This window comes from Hyla sarda, chromosome 5 (assembly GCF_029499605.1).
Source record: "Hyla sarda isolate aHylSar1 chromosome 5, aHylSar1.hap1, whole genome shotgun sequence".
In the NCBI taxonomy this organism is placed as follows: Eukaryota; Metazoa; Chordata; class Amphibia; order Anura; family Hylidae; genus Hyla; species Hyla sarda.
Genome location: NC_079193.1, coordinates 92,122,031 through 92,143,410, shown reverse-complemented (window position 1 = coordinate 92,143,410; position 21,380 = coordinate 92,122,031). Strand labels below are relative to the sequence as shown.

Below are 21,380 nucleotides of genomic sequence, written 5' to 3'. Positions count from 1 at the left end.
CTCTTTCCTTGTAAGCTGTAACATCACATCACAGGCTCTAAAAGCAGTCTGCCCCTTTCCCACTGTTAGCACAGAACCAGACTAGAGATGAAGCGTGTGTTACTGATTAGTGAATGTATGACTCATTTGATAAGGCACCAAGGAGCCCCTTCTCATTCATCTAATGAGCAGTAATACCAGCACCTCCTCTTCACGTCACTGGTCTGGTCCCATGCTGAGAGGAGGGCAGGGGGAAGAAGGAAGAAAGCAGACCTCTTTCAGGGCTTGTGACCTGGGAAGAGCACAGCTGATATGGAAGATCTCTGCACTGTGGCTAATTACATTATATTACTAAGTTGCTTTATTATACTTTTTGACACCATACACAAGTGTTTTCTTTCGCCAGACAATCACTTTATGGTCATTGATAAATGGCATTAAAAAATTTCTTTATATATGAAAAATCTTTTGTTTTGGCTATGTGTCACCATTTAAGTTAAATGGAGTATTACTAACAGATAAGTTCCAAAATATGGTAGTAGAGTTGAGCCAATTGATTCGGAATGAATCTGACAAAATTCTGAATTGCACAAAAACATTTGGATTTTCTCTGCACCTGCCCAGCCATGCAGTATACTTTACAGAAGCAGTGACTCCTGCCTACTTCAGTACATTATTTGTGTGCACTATCAGGGGACATCATAATCGGGATATTCACATTTGCCGAATCTGACCCAAAATGAATGTTGGGAAAATTGCTCAACTCTATATTGTACCCAAACAAAAAGCATCTACTCCTGACCTATAAATAGGACCCTTATAATGTTCAGAATACTAAGTGACTAAATAAAATCAATTTGTCCTTAAGACCAAACTGGCCAGGCATTCTAGGGGTTAAGAACAATTTTAACTGACTGATTATCACTTTTTCATTTTAGTGCAAACACAAAGCCTACTCCCCTCAATATAAACAAAGTGTCCAGCAGTTTACTGAATTTTGGACGGAAGCTTATTATGCCATCTATCCCAACTGGGGGACCTATGAACCCTATGACTTCACCTTCAAACACCAACATAACCCATAGTGCTGGAAGTACTAGTTTTTCAGGAGTCATGCCAACTCACACAGTCATGGAGCCTTCTCCATATCATGGCACTACACCTCAGCAGATGCAACAAAATCAGCGCATGATGAAGTCGGAGAGCATGCCAGTGCAGCTAAATAAAGGTAATCTTATTTGTTGTCATTTTATTTATTTTTTATTGATACTAAAGAATAATACAAAATTTACTGGTGCAAGCAGCACAATCCCTACACTCTATGATTTACTCTAAAATGCCCAGCATTTCAGAGAAAGCATAATTTAAAAATGCTGCCAAGACCCAGGTAACTAGTCATGGGGCAGGTCCTTGCGGCTGCGCTGCAAGCACTGAGTAACGCATCTCTATCTACGCAGATAGGGCCGTGGTTTTGGCAGCACTAAACATCAAAGTGTTCTTTCAAAGTATGTCATTTTATAATCTGTTTAACAATATACGGTAGTTTATGATAGTGTACATTTGTCCATATTGTAATGAAGGGTATATGTAAAAAATCAGTGGGTTACATTGCTCAATAATATGAGGCAAGAAGCACCGGCTTTACCTCTCAAATCTTTTACTACAGACCACCACAAAGAGCAGTGTATCCTATATACAGGATGTAGTAAATATAGGCTTTGGAGATTACCAGAACCCTAAAGGGGTACTCTGTCCCTATACATCTTATCCCATATCCAAAGGATAGGGGATAAGATGTCTGATCGCGGGGGGAGGCGCTGGAACCCCCGTGATCTCCCTGCAGCACCCAAACACCAGATGCTGCACCGGAGGCTCGTGATGTCATGTCACGCCCCCTCAATACAAGTCTATGGGAGGGGGCGTGGCTCACATAGACTTGCATTGAGAGGGATGACATGACATCACGAGGGGGGCATGGTTGTGATGTCAGCGCCGCATCGCTAGTCATCAGGCACAGAGCAAAGTTCGCTCCATGCCCTGATGACTGCGGTGCCGCAGCAGAGGTCGTTGGGGATCCCCATCCTTTGGATAGGGGATAAGATGCCTAGGGGCGGAGTACGCCTTTAAGGTACCAATATTAGGCTTTATGTAGATTACAAACATGAAATAGTTTTCTTTCTATAGATAAAGCTGTATACTCCCCTGCCATTCTATTTAATATAAACTCACTGTGGGAAATTTATCAAAGCATTTGAACATGTTTTTTTTTTTTTTATGGTGCTTTGGCGATTAAAAATCGCACAGCTGTATTTAGCGGCTTTTTAGCATCATAGCCAATGTCAGTGAAAATGCGTATCACTATGAATTTTGCATGTGCGGAGGCAGTGGTCCTGAATTTATCATTGCGACTTTCCGTGAGAAAGTCGCAAAATTCTGAGCAGATTCCCAAAGTATGCCGCACATCACCGTTACCAGGAGACCACATTTAGGAAATCACTGTGGTACATTATTTGCGCAAGAGGTGTATGGTTGCGCAAAAATTATCAAATGCTGTGCGACTTTTGATAAATTTAGCGCACGACCGCACATAACCAGTGGGGCAAAAATGACCGTGAGGGACGCGTACCACAGTCATGATTAATCATTTGTGGGGTGTGTGAACTGTCTTGGGGTGGGATTTATGCAATTTTTTGCTACCCGAATGAGAGCAAGATTGAGTGAGCGCAGATAGATCAACCCTTTGAAGGCCCAATCACGTGCCCCGAAATCGACAACGTGAAACAGGACAAAGGCATCAAGTTTTCCAACTCTAGGACAGATGGCTCCTACTCTAGATGGTCATTGCTGTGCTGTCATATTTACATACTATAGGTCTGTCAGTTTTGTTATATCCGACTCTTTATTGTTGACTGCAGCTTATTTCTTTGAAGCTCAGATGGCTTCTTTTCTACACCAGTCATTTGCTGCTTTTATGTATTTCTAGTCCTTCAACAGCTGTGAGGAATAACTTTACTATAGCTGTAGTAACTTCGGGCATTTTTTTCAGCATCCATCCTTGTATCCTGCCACAGGAAGAACTTTTATATCAGATATGAAGTTCAGTCTTTTACTTTCTGGCTCTGGTGTCCAAATTGATATTGCCATTTTGTATCCTAGACCAATAAACAAACAGTTTCTAATAAAGAATCATGCACAAAAAAACTTGAATGGGTTCCCAAATCTTTGCGTCTTAGCCTAGAGATACCGTATATGAAAATGAAGCAGAGATATTTTTATTTTCTGTCTGAAAAAAGAATTGAAAGCTAAAACTATATTGAAATTGAGAAAAATGTGCTTACCCCACAGAAGTAGAGGAGGTTTAATATGCAGATTTAAACAAATGATTAAGACTTGTTTCCTGTACATGTGGCTAACTGATCCCTTCCAGGCAGGAATTCACACAGATTATATGGTCTACAGGGAATAGTGCATGACTAGCCAAGCACAGCCAGTGTTATGAGCTGCGAGGGGATTCTTATTATCTCTCACTCGGAGTGTGCATAAATCAGCCTGGATTTATTTTTCCTATCAGTCAGTTTTATAAAACTGCCATTGTGTTTGTTTACTACACATATATCCTTAGATTAATAATGTGCAATTGAATGCAGTGCTGGCATAGGTATCCCTGAAAATCTGTGCAGATGTAATTTGCTGCTTTCTGCATCAAATAGTTGACTGAAGCACAAATAAGAAGTATTAAAGGGGTATTCCAGGATTTTTTTTTTTTATTTGATTATGCTACAGGGGCTGTAAAGTTAGTGTAGTTCATAATATAGTGTCTGTACCTGTCTAACGGCTGGTCTCGTATTCTTATGTGATCTTTGCGCTGGATGTAAATTTTTAACAGCATGCAAGATGACTCCTGTCTCAGGTATTCCCAGGATGCAGTGCAGCCGAGACATTACATCACTAGTCAGGTGATGACTGGGAGCCTATTCTGCTTAAATGGATGGAGCAACCGCAGGGAATTTGCAACAGCTAGAGGCACTCTGCTTAGAAAACACTGGTCTTTTGTATGGAATTCAGTTTGTTTGTGGTGTGGGAGGGAGAAATGGGGAATTATGGGATTTGTAGTAAAAGAGAAAACTTCAACAGAAAAAAGCCAGTTCACCAAAAGATAGCCCCAGTGTTATGGTAATCTCACAACATAGCCATTTGATCCAAAGACAAGCACGGATCCTTCATAAGCATGTCGATTACTGTCTGACAGGTATGTACTAAAATCACCTTATGGTGGATAACCCCTTTAAGTAGAATTTATTTTCTGTCTGACCACAGTGCTCTCTGCTGACACCTCTGTCCATGTCAGGAACTGTCCAGAGTAGGAGAGGTTTGCTATGGAGATTTGTTCCTGCTCTGGACAGTTCCTGACATGGGCAGAGGTGTCCGCAGAGAGCACTGTGGTCAAACAGAAAAGAACTTCCCCTGGAGCAAACAGCAGCTGATAAGTACTGGAGGGGTTAAGATTTTTTAATAGAAGTAGTTTACAAATATGTTTAAATGGGCACTCTCATTATTATATTATATTATACTCCTTATGGTAAATAAAAAAATCTTTCTAATATACTTTGTTTAAAAAAAACTGGCCTGGCAGAAGTCCAAACACAGGAAATGCAGTCTGAAGTGCTGAGGGGGGTGTGTCCAGCTTTATGCAATCATAGCTCCTCTCACACTTAACTGACATTTGCTGTTGGTTGCAGAGTAAGGAAGTTCTCCCCTGTATGGCTTCAGATTATGTCACACCTTCTGGGTAACGCCCCTTCCCAGTCTGTGAACCAGAGGCTGAGGAGAAAATACAGAGCAATATCAAGGTAGAGAACTCAAAAATTATAAAAATAAAGGCTGGGGGTGGTTTATCTGTACACCCTGCACCCGGTCCTGGTATTTAAACGGGGTAACGCCATAACCCCCCATCACACCGGGTCGGTCCCAGCGGCTTATGATAGCCGGGACCCTGGGCTAATTGCACGCGGCACCGATCAAAGTTGTTCGCCACGTCTTAACTGAAAGTAGAAGCTTCCCGGCAGCTCAGTAGGGCTGATTGGGACTATTGCGATAAAATTGCGATGTCCCGATCAGCTAGGATGCGAGCGGAGGTCCCCTTACCTTGCTCCATCGCGTCCGATCGGCGTTTGATTGCTCCAAGCCTGAGCTACAGGCTTGAGCAATCAACCCCCTATAACACTGATCCATGCAAAGCTATGGCTTTGCATGGATCACTGTAAAAGATCAGTGTGTGCAGCGTTATAGCCCCCTATGGGAGCTATAACACTGCAAAAAAAAAAGTGGAAAAAAAAAAACTTAATTAAGGTCATTTAACCCCTTCCCTAATAAAAGTTTGAATCACCCCCCTTTTCCCATAAAAAAAAAAAACTGTGTAAATAAAAATAAACATATGTGGTATCGCCGTGTGCGGAAATGTCCGAACTATTAAAATATATCCTTAATTTAACCGCACAGTCAATGGCGTACGCGCAAGAAAATTCCACAATCCAAAATAGCATATTTTTGGTCACTTTTTATATCATAAAAAAATGAATAAAAGGCGATAAAGTCTGATCACTACAAAAATGTTACCGATAAAAACTTCAGATCACGGCGCAAAAAATGAGTCCTCTAGGAAAAATAAAGTTATAGGGGTCAGAAGATGACAATTATAAACGTATAAATTTTCCTGCATGTAGTTATGATTTTTTTCAGAAGTACGACAAAATCAAACCTATATAAGTAGGGTATCATTTTAACCATATGGACATACAGAATAAAGATACACTGTCATTTTTGCCAAAAATGCACTGCGTAGAAAGGGAAGCCCCCAAAAGTTACAAAATGATATTTTTTCTTCAATTTTGTCGCACAATTAATTTTTTTTCCGTTTCGCCGTGGATTTTTTGGTAAAATGACTAATGTCACTGCAAAGTAGAATTGGTGGTTCAAAAAATAAGCCATCATATGGAATTTTATGTGCAAAATTGAAAGCGTTATGATTTTTAGAAGGTGATGAGGAAAAAATGAAAATGCAAAAACGGAAAAACGCTGAGTCCTTAAGGGGTTAAACTTAATGAGAGGTACTCTTTAACTTTCTGGAACCAGTTGATTTAAAAAAAATAAATTTCCACTGGAGTATCCCTTTAATGGCTCATTCACATCTATACCACAGCATAATGGGAGATACGTTTAAAGGGGTACTCCGGCGCTATCCAAAGGATAGGGGATAAGATGCCTGATCGCGGGGATCCTGCCGCTGGGGACCCCAGTGATCTTGCACGCAGCACCCCAGTTAAAATCAGTCCCTGGAGCGTGTTCGCTCCGGGTCTGATTACCGGCGACCACAGGGCCTGCGGCGTGTGACGTCACGCCTCCGCCCCCATGTGACGTTACGCTCCGCCCCTCAATGCTAGCCTATGGGAGGTCACGCCCCCTCCCATAGGCTTGCATTGAGGGGAGGAGCGTGACATCACACGGGGGCGGAGGTGTGACGTCACGCACCACAGGCCCTGTAGTCGACGGTAATCAGATCCGGAGTGAACGCGTTACGGGGACTGATTTTAACTGGGTGCTGCGTGCAAGATCACGCGGGACCCCCGCGATCAGGCATCTTATCCCCTATCCTTTGGATAGGGGATAAGATGTCTAAGCGCCGAAGTACCCCTTTAAGGGGTACCTAATCATATAGTACCTAATCATACCTAATTTAATAGGTCAAACAATTCTACATATGGCAATCAAAAATATATGAAAATTTTTTTACATTTGTAATAGGGGAGGGGCATATATATATCCCTTTAAGGACGCAGCTTATTTTCACCTTAAGGACGCAGCTCTTTTTTTGGCAAATCTGACCACTGTCACTTTAAGCATTAATATCTCTGGGATGCTTTTAGTTTTCATTCTAATTCCGAGAGTTTTTTTTGTGACCTATTCTACTTTAGGTTAGTGGTAAATTTCCGTCGATACTTGCATCATTTCTTGGTGAAAAATTAAAGTTGATGATAAATTTGAAAATTTAGAATTTTTTTTTAAAGTTTGAAGCTCTCTGCTTATAAGGAAAATGGACATCCCAAATAAATAATGTATTTATTCACATATACAATATGTCTACTTTATGTTGGCATCATAAAGTTGACATGTTTTTACTTTTGGAAGACATCAGAGGGCAATTTTCAAATTCAAGTTCAGCAGCAATTTTCGAATTTTTCACAAAATTTGCTAATTCAGAATTTTTCAGGGACCAGTTCAGTTTTGCAGTGGATTTGAAGGGCCTTCATATTAGAAATACCCCATAAATGACCCCATTATAAAAACTGCACCCCTCAAAGTATTCAAATTGACATTCAGTAAGTGTGTTAACCCTTTAGGTGTTTCACAGGAATAGCAGCAAAGTGAAGGAGAAAATTCAAAATCTTCATATTTTGGAAACTACACCCCTCAAGGAACGTAACAAGGGGTACAGTTAGCCTTACAAGGGGTAATAGGAGAAAATGCCCCTAAAATTTGTAACCCCATCTTTCTTCTGAGTATGGAAATACCCCATGTGTGGACGTCAAGTGCTCTGCTGGCGCACTACAATGCTCTGAAGAGAAGGAGCGCCATTGAGCTTTTAGAGAGAGAATTTGGTTGGAATAGAAGTCGGGGGCCTTGTGCGTTTGCAAATCCCCCTGTGGTGCCAGAACAGTGAAACCCCCCCCCCCCTGCCCCACATATGTGACCCCATTTGGGAAACTCCACCCCTCACAGAATTTACACCCCACTGGCGTCTGACAGATATTTGGAACAGTGGGCTGTGCAAATTAAAAATTAAATGTTTTCATTTTCACGGACCACTGTTCCAAAAACCTGTCAGACACCTGTGGGGCATTACGTGAGGGGTGTAGTTTCCAAAATGGTGTCACATGTGGGGGGTTCCATTGTTCTGCACTATGGGGTCTTTGTAAACACACATGGCCTTCGATTTTGGATACATTTTCTCTCCAAAAGCCCAATGGCGCTCCTTCTCTTCTGAGCATTGTAGTTCGCCCGCAGAGCACTTTACATCCACATATGGGGTATGTTCTTACTCAGAATAAATGGGGTTACAAATTTTGGGGGGCTTTTTTTTTTCCTATTTTCCCTTGTGAAAATGAAAAATTTAGGGTAACACCAGCATTTTAGTTAATAAAAATTATAATAATTTTTCATTTTCCCATCCAACTTTAACGAAAATTAGTCAAACACCTGTGGGGTGTTAAGGCTCACTATACCCCTTTTTACGTTCCGTGAGGGGTCCGGAAGTCGGGAGAGAGATTTCAGCGGCATTGGGGAAGCAGCAGCAGAAGGTAAGTCAACGTTTATTATTTTTATTCTGGCTGCACGTGCTTATAGGTGAAATAAAATTTTTGCTGGAGTTCTCCTTTAATGAGCTCTGGTAAAGTGAAAGCTGAGCTGTGATTGGTTGCTGTTGACAAATCACTTCAGGTTTTGTCTCAGTTTAATAAATCTGTGTCAAAATATTTTGTCCACTTTTGCCAAAGGTGACCCCACATTTTGAATATTTGAACGTACCACAAATGGAAGAGGATCCTGTGTAGTGAAAACCACACCGTGTATTCACGTGATATAAATGATGCTTGTATTTAATTTTATACAACATATTAAAATCAAACTTTGATATTTTCCTGTTAAGGAAAATGACTTGAGATTTAATTATGTTGTGAATTTCCCTTCAGCGAGATAGAGCAGCCTCATACATCCTACCTCTGTGTTAATGCCAGCAGATGTTTTGCTTACAACATGCCCGAGGAGTGAACCCTTTCTCAGTGTAAGCATAAAATGTGCAGATGTTTCTGAAGTAAAATGATGTATCTTATGTAGGTTTCTACTCCTTGCCTATGCCAGGGGAGGTTCCTTCAAGTGTGGGTTTCTATATATAAAAAAAAAAAAATTTTGATAAAAAGTTTCCCCACTTAAATTGAGACCAACTTCTTTCCCTTGTTATCTAAACCTAACAGACTCATCTGAAATGTTTGATATTATTTTATTAATAACGTATTTAAATGTCGCTGAAATTTCAAATAGAAAAAGGATTTTATCATTTTATTTGATCAGATCCTTCAACAGAGATAATTCAGTTTTGTGGATACCAGCAACTTGGATTGTTAGAGATTAGACTTAATGGTGAAGACTTCTATAGAAACCGTGGCAGGGAAAATCATGGAGGTCACGTTCCAATGCAGTTAAAAATTATTTGAGTTTAAGGGGTGTTCAAGGGAAGCATTTTGCCTCTGAATGTACCCTTTCCAGTCATGTGCATCAGAGCACTTAGCACTCAAGCAAGAGTGACCAGTCAGACAATGTTGACGTTTGAGATTTTCCATGCGGAGATTCTGCAGACTGCTAGGACTGCTCGGGAATGCACCGTCTCATAGACTGCAATGCATTCCGTGAGTAGTCTGCAGAAAGAATGTACGTCTATTCTTTCTGCAGACACGCAGAAATTCAGCTATGTGCACAGTGCAGCAGAATCCCATTGAAATCAAGTGGAATCTACTTACGGAATTCCAATGTGAAATTCCGCACGGAAATTCTGGCGTGTAAACAAAGCCATAAAATTGCTAAAAGAGAACTATATGTGACTTGCTTGAGGTTTAAACAGTATGTAAGCAAGGGAAAAAAGAAAGGGCCATATTACACGGAGAAATTATCTGCCAAACAGGGAGGTATTATCCATATTGGTCAGCGGTCAGATCTTTAGCTGATTGTGTTGTTTTACTATGTTAAAGGGGTACTCCGGTGGAAAACTTTTTTTTTTTTTAAATGGACTGGTGCCAGAAAGTTTAAAAATCTTATTCCTTTTAGTACTTTTTAGCAGCTGTATGCTACAGAGTAAATTCTTTACTTTTTGAATTTCTTTTTTGTGTTGTCCACAGTGCTCTCTGCTGACACCTCTGTCCGTGTCAGGAACTGTCCAGAGCAGCATAGGTTTCTTATGGGGATTTTTTCCTGCTCTGAACGGTTCCTGATACGGGCATCAGATGTCAGCAGAGAGCACTGTGGACAAAAAAGAAATTCACAAAAAAAAAGATTTTCCTCTGTAGCAAACAGCTGCTAAAAAGTACTGGAAGGATTAAGATTTTTAATAAAAGTAATTTACAAATCTGTTTAACTTTCTGGCACCAGTTCATTAAAAAAAAAAAAGTTTTCCAAAGGAGTACCCCTTTAAAAAAAACATGATTTGTTGGCCACAAGGGATACACAAACCCAGCATGTGTAAATCCACAAAATCTAGTATCCAGTAAGAGTGTAGCAAAAGAAAAACACACACTTGTCTCAAGAATGTTTTGCCATGCTAAATGCACTTGGGCATGCAAATATTAAAGATCTTTTGCTGGCAGCTACATATTATTATTTCTGACCAATGATGTCCCGGATGTGCTCGATGGGAGACAAGTCCAAAGACCGGTGTTACCTTCCCTGAGGAAAGTCTCTTCAAGGTGTTGCTATCATTGCACACAAAAGAAAAGCAGGACTGATAGCTGAAGAGGATAAAGCTCCTTTCTAGCCATCTTGCTCTGCACCATAACCTTACTGCTTAGTGTTACAATGTCAATAATATTGTTTTGGTTGAGAGACCAGTGGTACAGCCATTTTTGTTAAGTGCCCCAGAAGCCGCTTTTTAACACGACAATGCCAGGCCGCATGTTGCTCGTAGTATCTTTTCAGGTGACAACAATGAAGAAATGACACTCTGCTACAGTGTATAGTAGTAAGGGCACAGCCTTCCTCTAGACAGGTTTTGATAAATTGCCCCCATTATTTTCAGATGGTGTCAAGCGTGTGTGACAGCATGTGAGGACAAAGACAAGTGTGTCTTGCCTACAGTAAAGCATGTTGGTGGGAGTGTCATGGTCTGGGGCTGCATTAGTGCTGTTGGCACTGAGGGCTCCAGTTCAGGGAACTATGAATGCCAATATAGTTACATAGTACAATTGAAAAAATACATATTTCCTTCAAGTTCAACCAAGGTGGTGAAGGGAAGAGGTATGGTAAATGAAGCAAAGGGGATTCTGTATTTCTGCATATGTATTAAAGTACTGTGTCTGAAATTCTGGAGAAGAGCATGATCCACTCTCTTCAGAGACTAGGCTGCAGGGCAGCAACATGATAACAACCCCAAACACACCTCCAAGATAACCGCTGCCCTGCTTAAAAAGCTGAGGGTAAAGATGACGAGCTGGCCAAGCATGTCTCCAGACCTAAACTCTATTGAGCATTTGTGGGGCATCCTCAAATGGAAGGTGGGGGAGCACAAGGTCTCGAACATCCATCAGTTCAGTAATGTCGTCATGGAGGAGTGGAAGAGGACTCCAGTGGCAGCCTGTGAAGCTCTAGTGAACTCCATGAGGCTTAATGAGGTACTACCGTGGAAAACTTTTCTTCTTTTTTTTTTAAAATAAACTGGTGCCAGAAACTTAAACAGATTTGCAAATTACTTCTATTAAAAGATCTTAATCTTTCCAGTACTTTTTAGGGTCTGTATACTACAGAGGAAATGGTTTTCTTTTTGGAACACAGAGCTCTCTGCTGACATCAGGACTACAGTGCTCTCTGCTGACATGAAAATGTCAGAGATGTCAGCAGAGAGCACTGTGTTCCAAAAAGAAAACCATGATACTCCAAATTTACTTGGGAGTATCAACCCCATTTGAAAGATAGCACATAGCATGTACTTTTTTCTCACTCTTCTGGGCACTCACTTTTAGTATCCCAGCCTTCAGGCTAGGATCAGGGAATTGTTATAGGTCTGGTCAGCTGTCCGGATATCTTTGCTTTGGCAGGGGCACCAACCGATTTTAACGGATTCTTGGACAGCCAGGCTAATGCCTAGTTATATGCCAGAAGTACTTTTGGTCACTTGGTAGCTTCAGCGAAAAGGGGCATTGCACCTGGAATCTTGCAGGTGCCTTTTAGCCCAGATGTGAAGGATTTGGTTTGGTTTTGTTAAAATTTTGATAAAATTACAAATCACTGCCCTTTATTCATTTTCCAAATAAAATAATGGAAACAAAAATTATTTTTAACCTGTCCAGAACCAAGTGCATACAGGTACACCCTCGAGCCCTGGAGCTTAAGGACCAAGGGCGTACATGTACGCCCCGGTCCCGTATACAGGGTTTAAAACTAAAAGATTGAATCACCCCCCTTTTCCCATAAAAAAAAACTGTGTAAAAATAAACATGTGGTATTGCCCTATGCGTAAATGTCCAAACTATAAAAATATATTGTTAATTAACCCCTTAAGGACCAGGCCAATTTTCACTGTAGGACCAGAGCATTTTTTGCACATCTGACCACTTTCACTTTAAGCATTAATAACTCTGGGATGCTTTTAGCTATCATTCTGATTCCGAGATAGTTTTTACATGACATATTCTACTTTATGTTAGTGGTAAATTTTCGTTGATACTTGCACCGTTTCTTGTGAAAAATTTCAAAATTTTATGAAAAAATTTAAAATTTTGCATCTTTCTAACTTTGAAGCTCTCTGCTTGTAAGGAAAATAGACATTCCAAATAAATTATATTTTGATTCACAAATACAATATGTCTACTTTATGTTTGCATCATAAAGTTGACATGTTTTTACTTTTGGAAGACATCAGAGGGCTTCAAAGTTCAGCAGCAATTTTCCAATTTTTCACAAAATTTTCAAAATCAGAATTTTTCATGGACCAGTTCAGGTTTGAAGTGGATTTGAAGGGCTTTCTTATTAGAAATACCCCACAAATGACCCCATTATAAAAACTGCACCCCTCAAAGTATTCAAAATTACATTCAGTAAGTGTGTTAACCCTTTAGGTGTTTCAAAGTGAAGGAGAAAATTCAAAATCTTCATTTTTTACACTCGCATGTTCTTGTACACCCAGTTTTTGCATTTTAAAAGGAGGGTAAAAGGAGAAAAATCCTCTCAAAATTTGTAACCCAATTTCTCTCGAGTAAGGAAATACCTCATATGTGTATGTCAAGTGTTCGGCGGGCGCAGTAGAGGGCTCAGAAGGGAAGGAGCGACAGTGGGATTTTGGAGAGGCAAGTAACAAGTGAGCCTTTAAACCCCACAGGTGTTTGTCGACTTTTCGTTAAAGTCGGATGTGTAAATGAAAAAACATTTTTTTCAATAAAGTCCAGTTTTTTTCCCAAATTTACCATTTTTATAAAGGATAATGGGAGAAAATGCCCCCCAAAATTTGTAACCCCATCTCTTCTGAGTATGGAAATACCCCATGTTAGGACGTAAAATGCTCTGCGAGCGAACTACAATGCTCAGAAGAGGAGTCACATTTGGCTTTTGGAAAGCAAATTTTGCTGAAATGGTTTTGGGGGGGGGGCATGTCGCATTTAGGAAGCCCCTATGGTGCCAGAACAGCAAAAATACCCACATGGCATATTATTTTGAAAACTACACCCCTCAAGCAATGTAACAAGGAGTACAGTGAGCCTTAACACCTCACAGGTATTTCACAACTTTTTGTTAAAGTTGGATGTGTAAATGAAAAAAAAAAAATCACTAAAATGCTGGTTTTTCCCCAATTTTTACATTTTTACATGGGGTAATAGGAGAAAATGACCCCCAAAATTTGTAAACCCATTTCTTCTGAGTTTGGAAATACCCCATGTGTGGATGTCAAGTACTCTGCGGTGGAACTACAATGCTCAGAAGAGGAGGAGCGCCATTGAGCTTTTCAAGAGTGAATTTGTTTGGAATGGAAGTCGGGGGCCATGTGCGTTTACAAAGCCCCCCGTGGTGCCAGAACAGTGGACCTCCCCACATGTTGCCCCATTTTGGAAACTACACCCCTCACAGAATTTAATAAGGGGTGCAGTGAGCATTTAAACCCCACTGGCATTTGACAGATCTTTGGAACAGTGGGCTGAGCAAATGAATAATAACATTTTTCATTTTCACGGACCACTGTTCCAAAAATCTGTAAGACCCCTGTCAGACCCCTGTGGGGCATCACTGTACCCCTTATTACATTACATGAAGGGGGTAGTTTCCAAAATGGGGTCACATGTTCTGGTACCATGGGGGCTTTGTAAACACATGTTGCCTTCAATTCCAGACAAATGTTCTCTTCAAAATCCCAGTGGCGCTCCTTCCCTTCTGAGCATTGTAGTTCGCCCGCAGAGCACTTTACATCCACATATGGGGTATTTTCTTACTCAGAAGAAATTTGGCTACAAATTTTGTGTTTTTTTTCCCAATTTTCCCTTGTGAAAATGAAATGTTTAGGGTAACATCAGCATTTTAATGAAAAAAAAATTTATTTTTTCATTTTCCCATCCAACTTTAATGAAAATTCGTCAAACACCTGTGGGGCGTTCAGGCTCACTATACCCCTTGTTACATTCTGTGAAGGGTGTAGTTTCCAAAATGGGGTCACATGTCGGTATTTATTTTTTTGCATTTATGTCAGAACCGCTGTAAAATTGGCCACCCCTGTGCAAATCACCAATTTAGGCCTCAAATGTACATAGTGCGCTCTCACTCCTGAGCCTTGTTATGCGCCCGCCGAGCATTTTACGCCCACATATGGGGTATTTCCGTACTCAGGAGAAATTGCGTTACAAATTTTGGGGTCTTTTTTTCCTTTTACCGCTTGTGAAAATAAAAAGTAAAGGACAACACCAGCATGTTAGTGTAAATTTTTATATATTTTTTTTTACACTAAAACAGGCTGGTGTGGACCCCAAATTTTATTTTTTATAAGGGGTAAAAGGAGAAAAAGCCCCCAAAATTTGTAGTGCAATTTCTCCCGAGTAATACGAACAAAGTCCAAAGTGAGAGAGCGCCATTCGCATTTGAGGACTAAATTATTGATTGCATAGGAGTGGACATAGGGGTATTCTACGCCAGTGATTCCCAAACAGGGTGCCTCCAGCTGTTGCTAAACTCCCAGCATGCCTGGACAGTCAGTGGCTGTCCGGAAATGCTGGGAGTTGTTGTTTTGCTACATCTGGAGGCTCCATTTTGGAAACACTGCCGTACAATACGTTTTTCATTTTAATTGAGGAGGGGGGGCAGTGTAAGGGGGTGTATATGTAGTGTTTTACCCTTTATTTTGTGTTAGTGTAGTGTAGTGTTTTTAGGGTACATTCACACTGGCGGCGGTTTACAGTGAGCTTACCGCTAGGAGTATGCGCTGCGGCGAAAAATTTGCCGCAGCTCATACTTGAAGTAGGAAACTTACTGTAAACCTGCCTGTGTGAATGTACCCTGTACTTTCACATGGGGGGGGGGGGGGGGGCAAACCTCCAGCTGTTTCAAAACTACAACTCCCAGCATGCACTGACAGACCGTGCATGCTGAGAGTTGTACTTTTGCAACAGCTGGAGGCACACTGGTTGGAAAACCTTCAGTTAGGTTCTGTTACCTAACTCAGTATTTTCCAACCAGTGTGCCTCCTGCTGTTGCAAAACTACAACTCCCAGCATGTACTGATCGCCGAAGGGCATGCTGGGAGATGTAGTTATGCAACAGCTGGAGGTGCACAACTACAACTCCCAGCATGCCGAGACTGCTGTTTGGGCATGCTGGGATTTGCAGTTTTGCAACATCTGTAGGGCTACAATTTAGAAATCTCCAAACTGTGGCCCTCCAGCTGTTGCTAAACTACAAATCCCTGCATGCTCAAACAGCTGTCTGGGCATGCTGGGAGTTGTAGTTTTGCAACATCTGGAGGGTTCCAGTTTAGAGACCACTGTATAGTGGTCTCAAACTGTACCCTCCAGATGTTGCTAGGCAACTTACCGGCTTCCGTCGGATCCAGGGAGCCAGCCGCACGACATCGCCAGACTCTGATCTCCTTAAGGGGTTCAACCGCATGGTCAATAGCGTATTTTTGGTTACTTTTTAGATCATAAAAAAATTAATAAAAAGCAATCAAAAAGTCTGATCAAAACAAAAATGGTACAGATAAAAACTTCAAATCACAACGAAGGCCCCTTACGCAGAAAAATAGAAATATTATAGGGGTCAGAAGAGGACAATTTTAAACGTATTCATTTTCCTGCATGTAGTTATGATTTTTTTCCAGAAGTAAGACAAAATCAAACCTATATAGGTAGGGTATCCTTTTAATCATATGGACCTACAGAATAAAGATAAGGTGTTATTTTTACCTAAATGTACTGCGTAGAAACGGAAGCCCCCAAAATCTACAAAATGTTTTTTTTTATTTCAATTTTGTCACACAATGATTTTTTGGGGGGTTTTGCCATAGATTTTGGGGTAAAATGACTGATGTCATTACAAAGTAGAATTGGTGGCGCAAAAAATAAGCCATCATATGGATTTTTAGGTGCAAAATTGAAAGGATTATGATTTTTAAAAGGTAAGGAGGAAAAAACGAAAGTGCAAGAACGGAAAAACGCTATGTCCTTAAGGGGTTAAATAAAATAATGTAATAAAAATCATCATGTGGTACCGTCGCGTGCGTAAATGTCTGAACTGTTAAATTATAAGGTTAGATAAACCGCACGGTCGATGGCGTACACGTAAAAAAATACCAAAGTACAAAATAATGCATTTTTGTTCACTTCATATACCATAAAAATAAAAAAAAATGGTACTGAAAAAAACTACAGACCACGGCGCAAAAAATTTGTCCTCCTATAGCCCCGTATGCAGAACAATTTTAAAGTTGTAGGGGTCAGAAGATGACAATTTTAAACAATTTTTAAAAAGTAGTAAATTAAAACAAAACCTACATAAATTAGGTGTCCTTGTAACCATATGGACCTACAGAATAAAGATATGGTGTAATTTTTACTGAAAATTGCACTGTGTAGAAACGGAAGCCCCCAAAAGTTACACAATGGTGTTTTCATTTTTTGTTTCACCGCACAAACATATATATATATATATATATATATATATATATATATTGGTTTTGCAGTAGATTTTCTTATTAAATGGTTGATGTCATTACAAAGTAAGGGGAGGAGGAAAAAACGAGAATGCAAAAATGAAAATTGGCCTGGTCTTTAAGGTCAAAATGGGTCCTTATGGTCTTTATGGGGTTAAATGTTTACATAAAGTTTTGGTTCCTTGCAGATAATGTCTCAGTACAGAGTGTGTGTGTGGCGTCAGCAGCCCGTCCACTGCTTCAGAGTAAGGAAAGGTGGTCTGTAGACAACTAGCAGTAAACATGAGGTAAAAAAACATACAGCTGTTACATTAACAGGAGGAAAGTTTGAAAATTCTATTTACACAAGTCTATGACAGACATTTATCAAGCGATTTAGTTAAATTTTTTTTACTAAAAATGTCGCACAAATGTCGCACCTGCGACTACGCGATTTTTCGTGCAACATTTTGACTGGAAAGCGAGAAGAGCAAGTTTTCCAAAACTTAACTACGTAGTAATAATTTTAAAATGGACTACGGGTAGTCAGGTATTTATTAACTGCAACAGTCTCAACTGCGCAAAAAAAAAAAGTCGCAACAAGGTTAACCCCTTAAGGACCAGGGGTTTTTCCGTTTTTTCACTTTCGTTTTTTCCTCCTTACATTTAAAAAATCATAATCCTTTCAATTTTGCACCTAAAAATCCATTTGATGGCTTATTTTTTGCGCCGCCAATTCTACTTTGTAATGACATCAGTCATTTTAACCAAAAATCTACGGCGAAACGGAAATAAAATCACTTTGAGACTAAATTGAAAAAAAACGTCATTTTGTAATTTTTGGGGGCTTCTGTTTCTACGCAGTAAATTTTTCGGTAAAAATGACACATTTTCTTCTGTAGTTCCATACGATTAAAATGATACCCTACTTATATAGGTTTGATTTTGTCGTACTTCTGGAAAAAATTATAACTACATGCAGGAAAATGTATACGTTTAAAATTGTCATCTTCTGACCCCTATAACTTTTTTTATTTTACTGCGTTTGGGTCGGTATGAGGGCTCATTTTTTGCGTCTTGATCTGAAGTTTTTAGCGGTACCCTTTTTGTATTGATTGGACTTGTTGATCACTTTTTATTCATTTTTTCATGATATAAAAAGTGACCAAAAATGCACTATTTTGGAATTTTGAATTTTTTTGCGCTTACACCATTGACTTTGCAGTTTAATTAACTATATATTTTTATAATTCGGACATTTCCACACACGGCGATACCACATATGTTTATTTTTATTTTTATTTACACTGTTTTTTTTGTTTTAAATGGGAAAAGGGGGGGTGATTCACACTTTTAATAGGGGAGGTGTTAAATGATCTTTATTCACTTTTTTTTCCCACTTTTTTTTTGCAGTGTTATAGGTACCATAGGGACCTATAACACTAAAGAAGCAAACAGTGGCACCGATACCTATGACCCTCAACCACGAGATGGATATACTCACGCCAGGCAGAAGACCAGACAAACCTTACTCGGCGGTGCTAGGACAATGCAAACGATAGTCAGCAAAATGAACAATACAAGAGAAAACAGGCGTCCTGCACTCACCGTGTAAAAACTGGTCAAACGACTCCCATCTCGGGTGATTCCTCCGGAGGGATCCTAAAGACTATGCGGGGCGCTCAGAGGCAACTGTCAGCGGTTTCACACAATGAATGTGCTTCGTCCGGCCTCCAGGAGGCCCGACGAAGCACATTCCTTGTGTGAAACCGCCAGCAGCCCCGTACAGTCTTTAGGATCCTTCCGGAGGAATCACCCGAGATGGGAGTCGTTTGACCAGTTCTTACACGGTGAGTGCAGGACGCCTGTTTTCTTTTGTGTTGTTCATTTTGCCGACCTATAACACTGCACACACTGATCTATTACATTGATCACTGGTTTCTCATAGGAAACCAGTGATCGATGATTCTGCCGCTTGACTGCTCATGCCTGGATCTCAGGCACTGAGCAGTCATTCGGCGATCGGACACCAGGAGGCAAGGTAGGAGACCCTCTTCGTGTCCTGCAGCTGCTCGGGATGCCGTGATTTCGCCGCGGCGATCCCGAACAGCTCCCTGAGCTAACCGGCATGGTTTCACTTTAGACGCAGCGTTCAACTTTGAACGCCGCCTCTAAAGGGTTAATAGCACGCGGCACCAGGATCACTGACTCGCGCTATTAGCTATGACGCGTCGTCGCCGTGGCCCCGCGTTATAGAAAGGGAAAGGACGTACCTGTACGTCCTTGGTCCTTAAGGGGTTAAAAATTTACTAAATTTACTCCAGCTGAAACATGGAGCAGAAAAAGCTACTACCAAAGTAAAAAAGAAAAAATTGCTTACGTGAAAGAAAATTATCAACAGGCTGAAACCAGTTGATAAATAAGTCACACATAAGCAAAAAAAAAGTAAGGAAAAAATTACAAAAAAAAAAAGGAATACATAAGCAAACATTGATAAATGTCCCTCTATAACTTTACATGTCCTACAATTTACCAACTGAATTTGGAGGTGAAAATACCCCTTTAATCAATAGAACACAGGTTGTATTTACATAAAACTGTATGACATACGATATGACCTGCTCAGCTCCTACTGCTCTTTAACATGATGCTGGTGGATTAGGTGTTTTTTATTTCATCCTGACAGGTTCTCTTTAAGACCATGTTTAGAGGTGACAGATATTTGGTACATGTAACATGCATATTCGCCATATTTGGATTTTTGTGAATGTACTTTACCTATTAAGGCTTTTACAAATGTGTATATAGTATAGAAAGCATAAAACTACAGAGCTCTTAGGGAAGTCTTTTTCACCTAGTAAAGTATGGATCGCTCCCCAGCGTTTAGTTTATTTTCTGGCAGGCTACCTTAGGATCTATGCAAGTGAAACCTCTAAGAAGAACATTTTAAATAATTGCCATGTTTTGTTAAATATTACACTTTATGAATCCTGTTTTCCTTTTTAGTTAAAGGGGTACTCAGGTGGAAAGCTTTTTTTTTATTTTGTTTTTTTTCTTTAAATCAACTGGTGACAGAAAGTTAAACAGATTTGTATATTACTTCTATTTAAAAAAAATATGAATCCTTCCAGTACTTATTAGCTGCTGAATACTACAAAGGAAATTATTTTCTTTTTGAAACACAGAGCTCTCTGCTGACATCACGAGCACAGTGCTCTCTGCTGACCTATGCTGTCCATTTTAGGAACTGTCCAGAGCAGCATATGTTTACTATGGAGATTTTCTCCTACTCTGGACAGTTCTTTAAATGGACAGAGATGTCAGCAGAGAGCACTGTGCTCGTGATTCAGCAGAGAACTCTGTGTTCCAAAAATAAAATAATTTCCTCTGTAGTATTCAGCAGCTAATAAGTACTGGAAGGATTAAGATTTTTTAATAGAAGTACCATAATTTACAAATCTGTTTACCTTTCTGGCACCAGTTGATAAAAAAAAAAACCTGTTATATACAATATGATAAACTATATGGAGAAAACTATTGGGACGCTCCTCATAATCATTGAATTCAGGTGTTTTATCTAGTCCTATAGCCACAGGTGTCGGCCTTTACAAGCAACTGTAAACGAGTGAGTTGTTCTGAATTTGAGTGTGGTACAGTCATGGGGTGCCACCATTTCAGTTTGCGGAATTTTGTCCCTAATAGAGCATCTTTGAGTGGTATTATTGAAAAGTGGAAGTTCTTACAGTTACTAAGCTACAAAGTGGAAGTCCTCGTGAAGCTAGACTGGGGTCACCAATTGTGCAGAAAAGTTGGCTATGCTCTGCTGACTCAATATCTGCAGCACTTCAAACCTTATCTGGCATTAAAATTGGCAAAAGTAGCTGGATGCAGAGTAGCTGGATGCAAGCCTTATGACACCAAGCACAATGCCATGTATCAGATGATGTAGTGTAAAGCAGAGGAAATATGTTCATGGCAAATGAGGCATCTGGTAGTCTAATGGAGGAGTCTTGTGAATGCCTGGAAAACATTACTTTCCCAATTGACTTGTGCCAACTGTAAAGTGGGGTGGAGGGATAGTTCTATAGGGTTGTTTTTAAGGGATTAGCTCAGGTCCCTTCATTCCAGTTAAGGGAAATTTCTCCACAAACGCTTCAAAATCTAGCAGAAAGCCTTAAAGGGGTACTCCCGTGGAAAACTTTTTTTTTTTTTAATCAACTGGTGCCAGAAAGTTAAACATTTGTAAATAAAATCCCTTCTATTAAAAAATCTTAATCCTTCTAGTACTTTTGAAGGGCTGTATACTAAAGAGAAATCCAAAAAGAAATGCATTTCCTCTGATGTCATGACCATAGTGCTCTCTACTGACCTCTGCTGTCCAGAGAAGCATATGTTTGCTATGGGGATTTTCTTCTTCTCTGGACAGTTCCTAAAATGGACAGCAGAGGTCAGCAGAGAGCACTGTAGTCAGGACATCACAGGA

General features: G+C 40.1%; 1 protein-coding gene across 9 annotated transcripts in view; it reads left to right on the top strand.

Moving 5' to 3' along the window:
• TBC1D5 (TBC1 domain family member 5) overlaps window positions 1-21,380 on the top strand; it is a 645,101-nt gene that overhangs the window by 528,687 nt on the left and 95,034 nt on the right. For all 9 annotated transcript variants that reach the window (XM_056519933.1, XM_056519937.1, XM_056519936.1 and 6 more), the window contains one exon: window positions 918-1,207. In XM_056519933.1, the coding sequence (XP_056375908.1) occupies window positions 918-1,207 (290 nt within the window). The remainder of the gene's footprint in view (window positions 1-917; window positions 1,208-21,380) is intronic.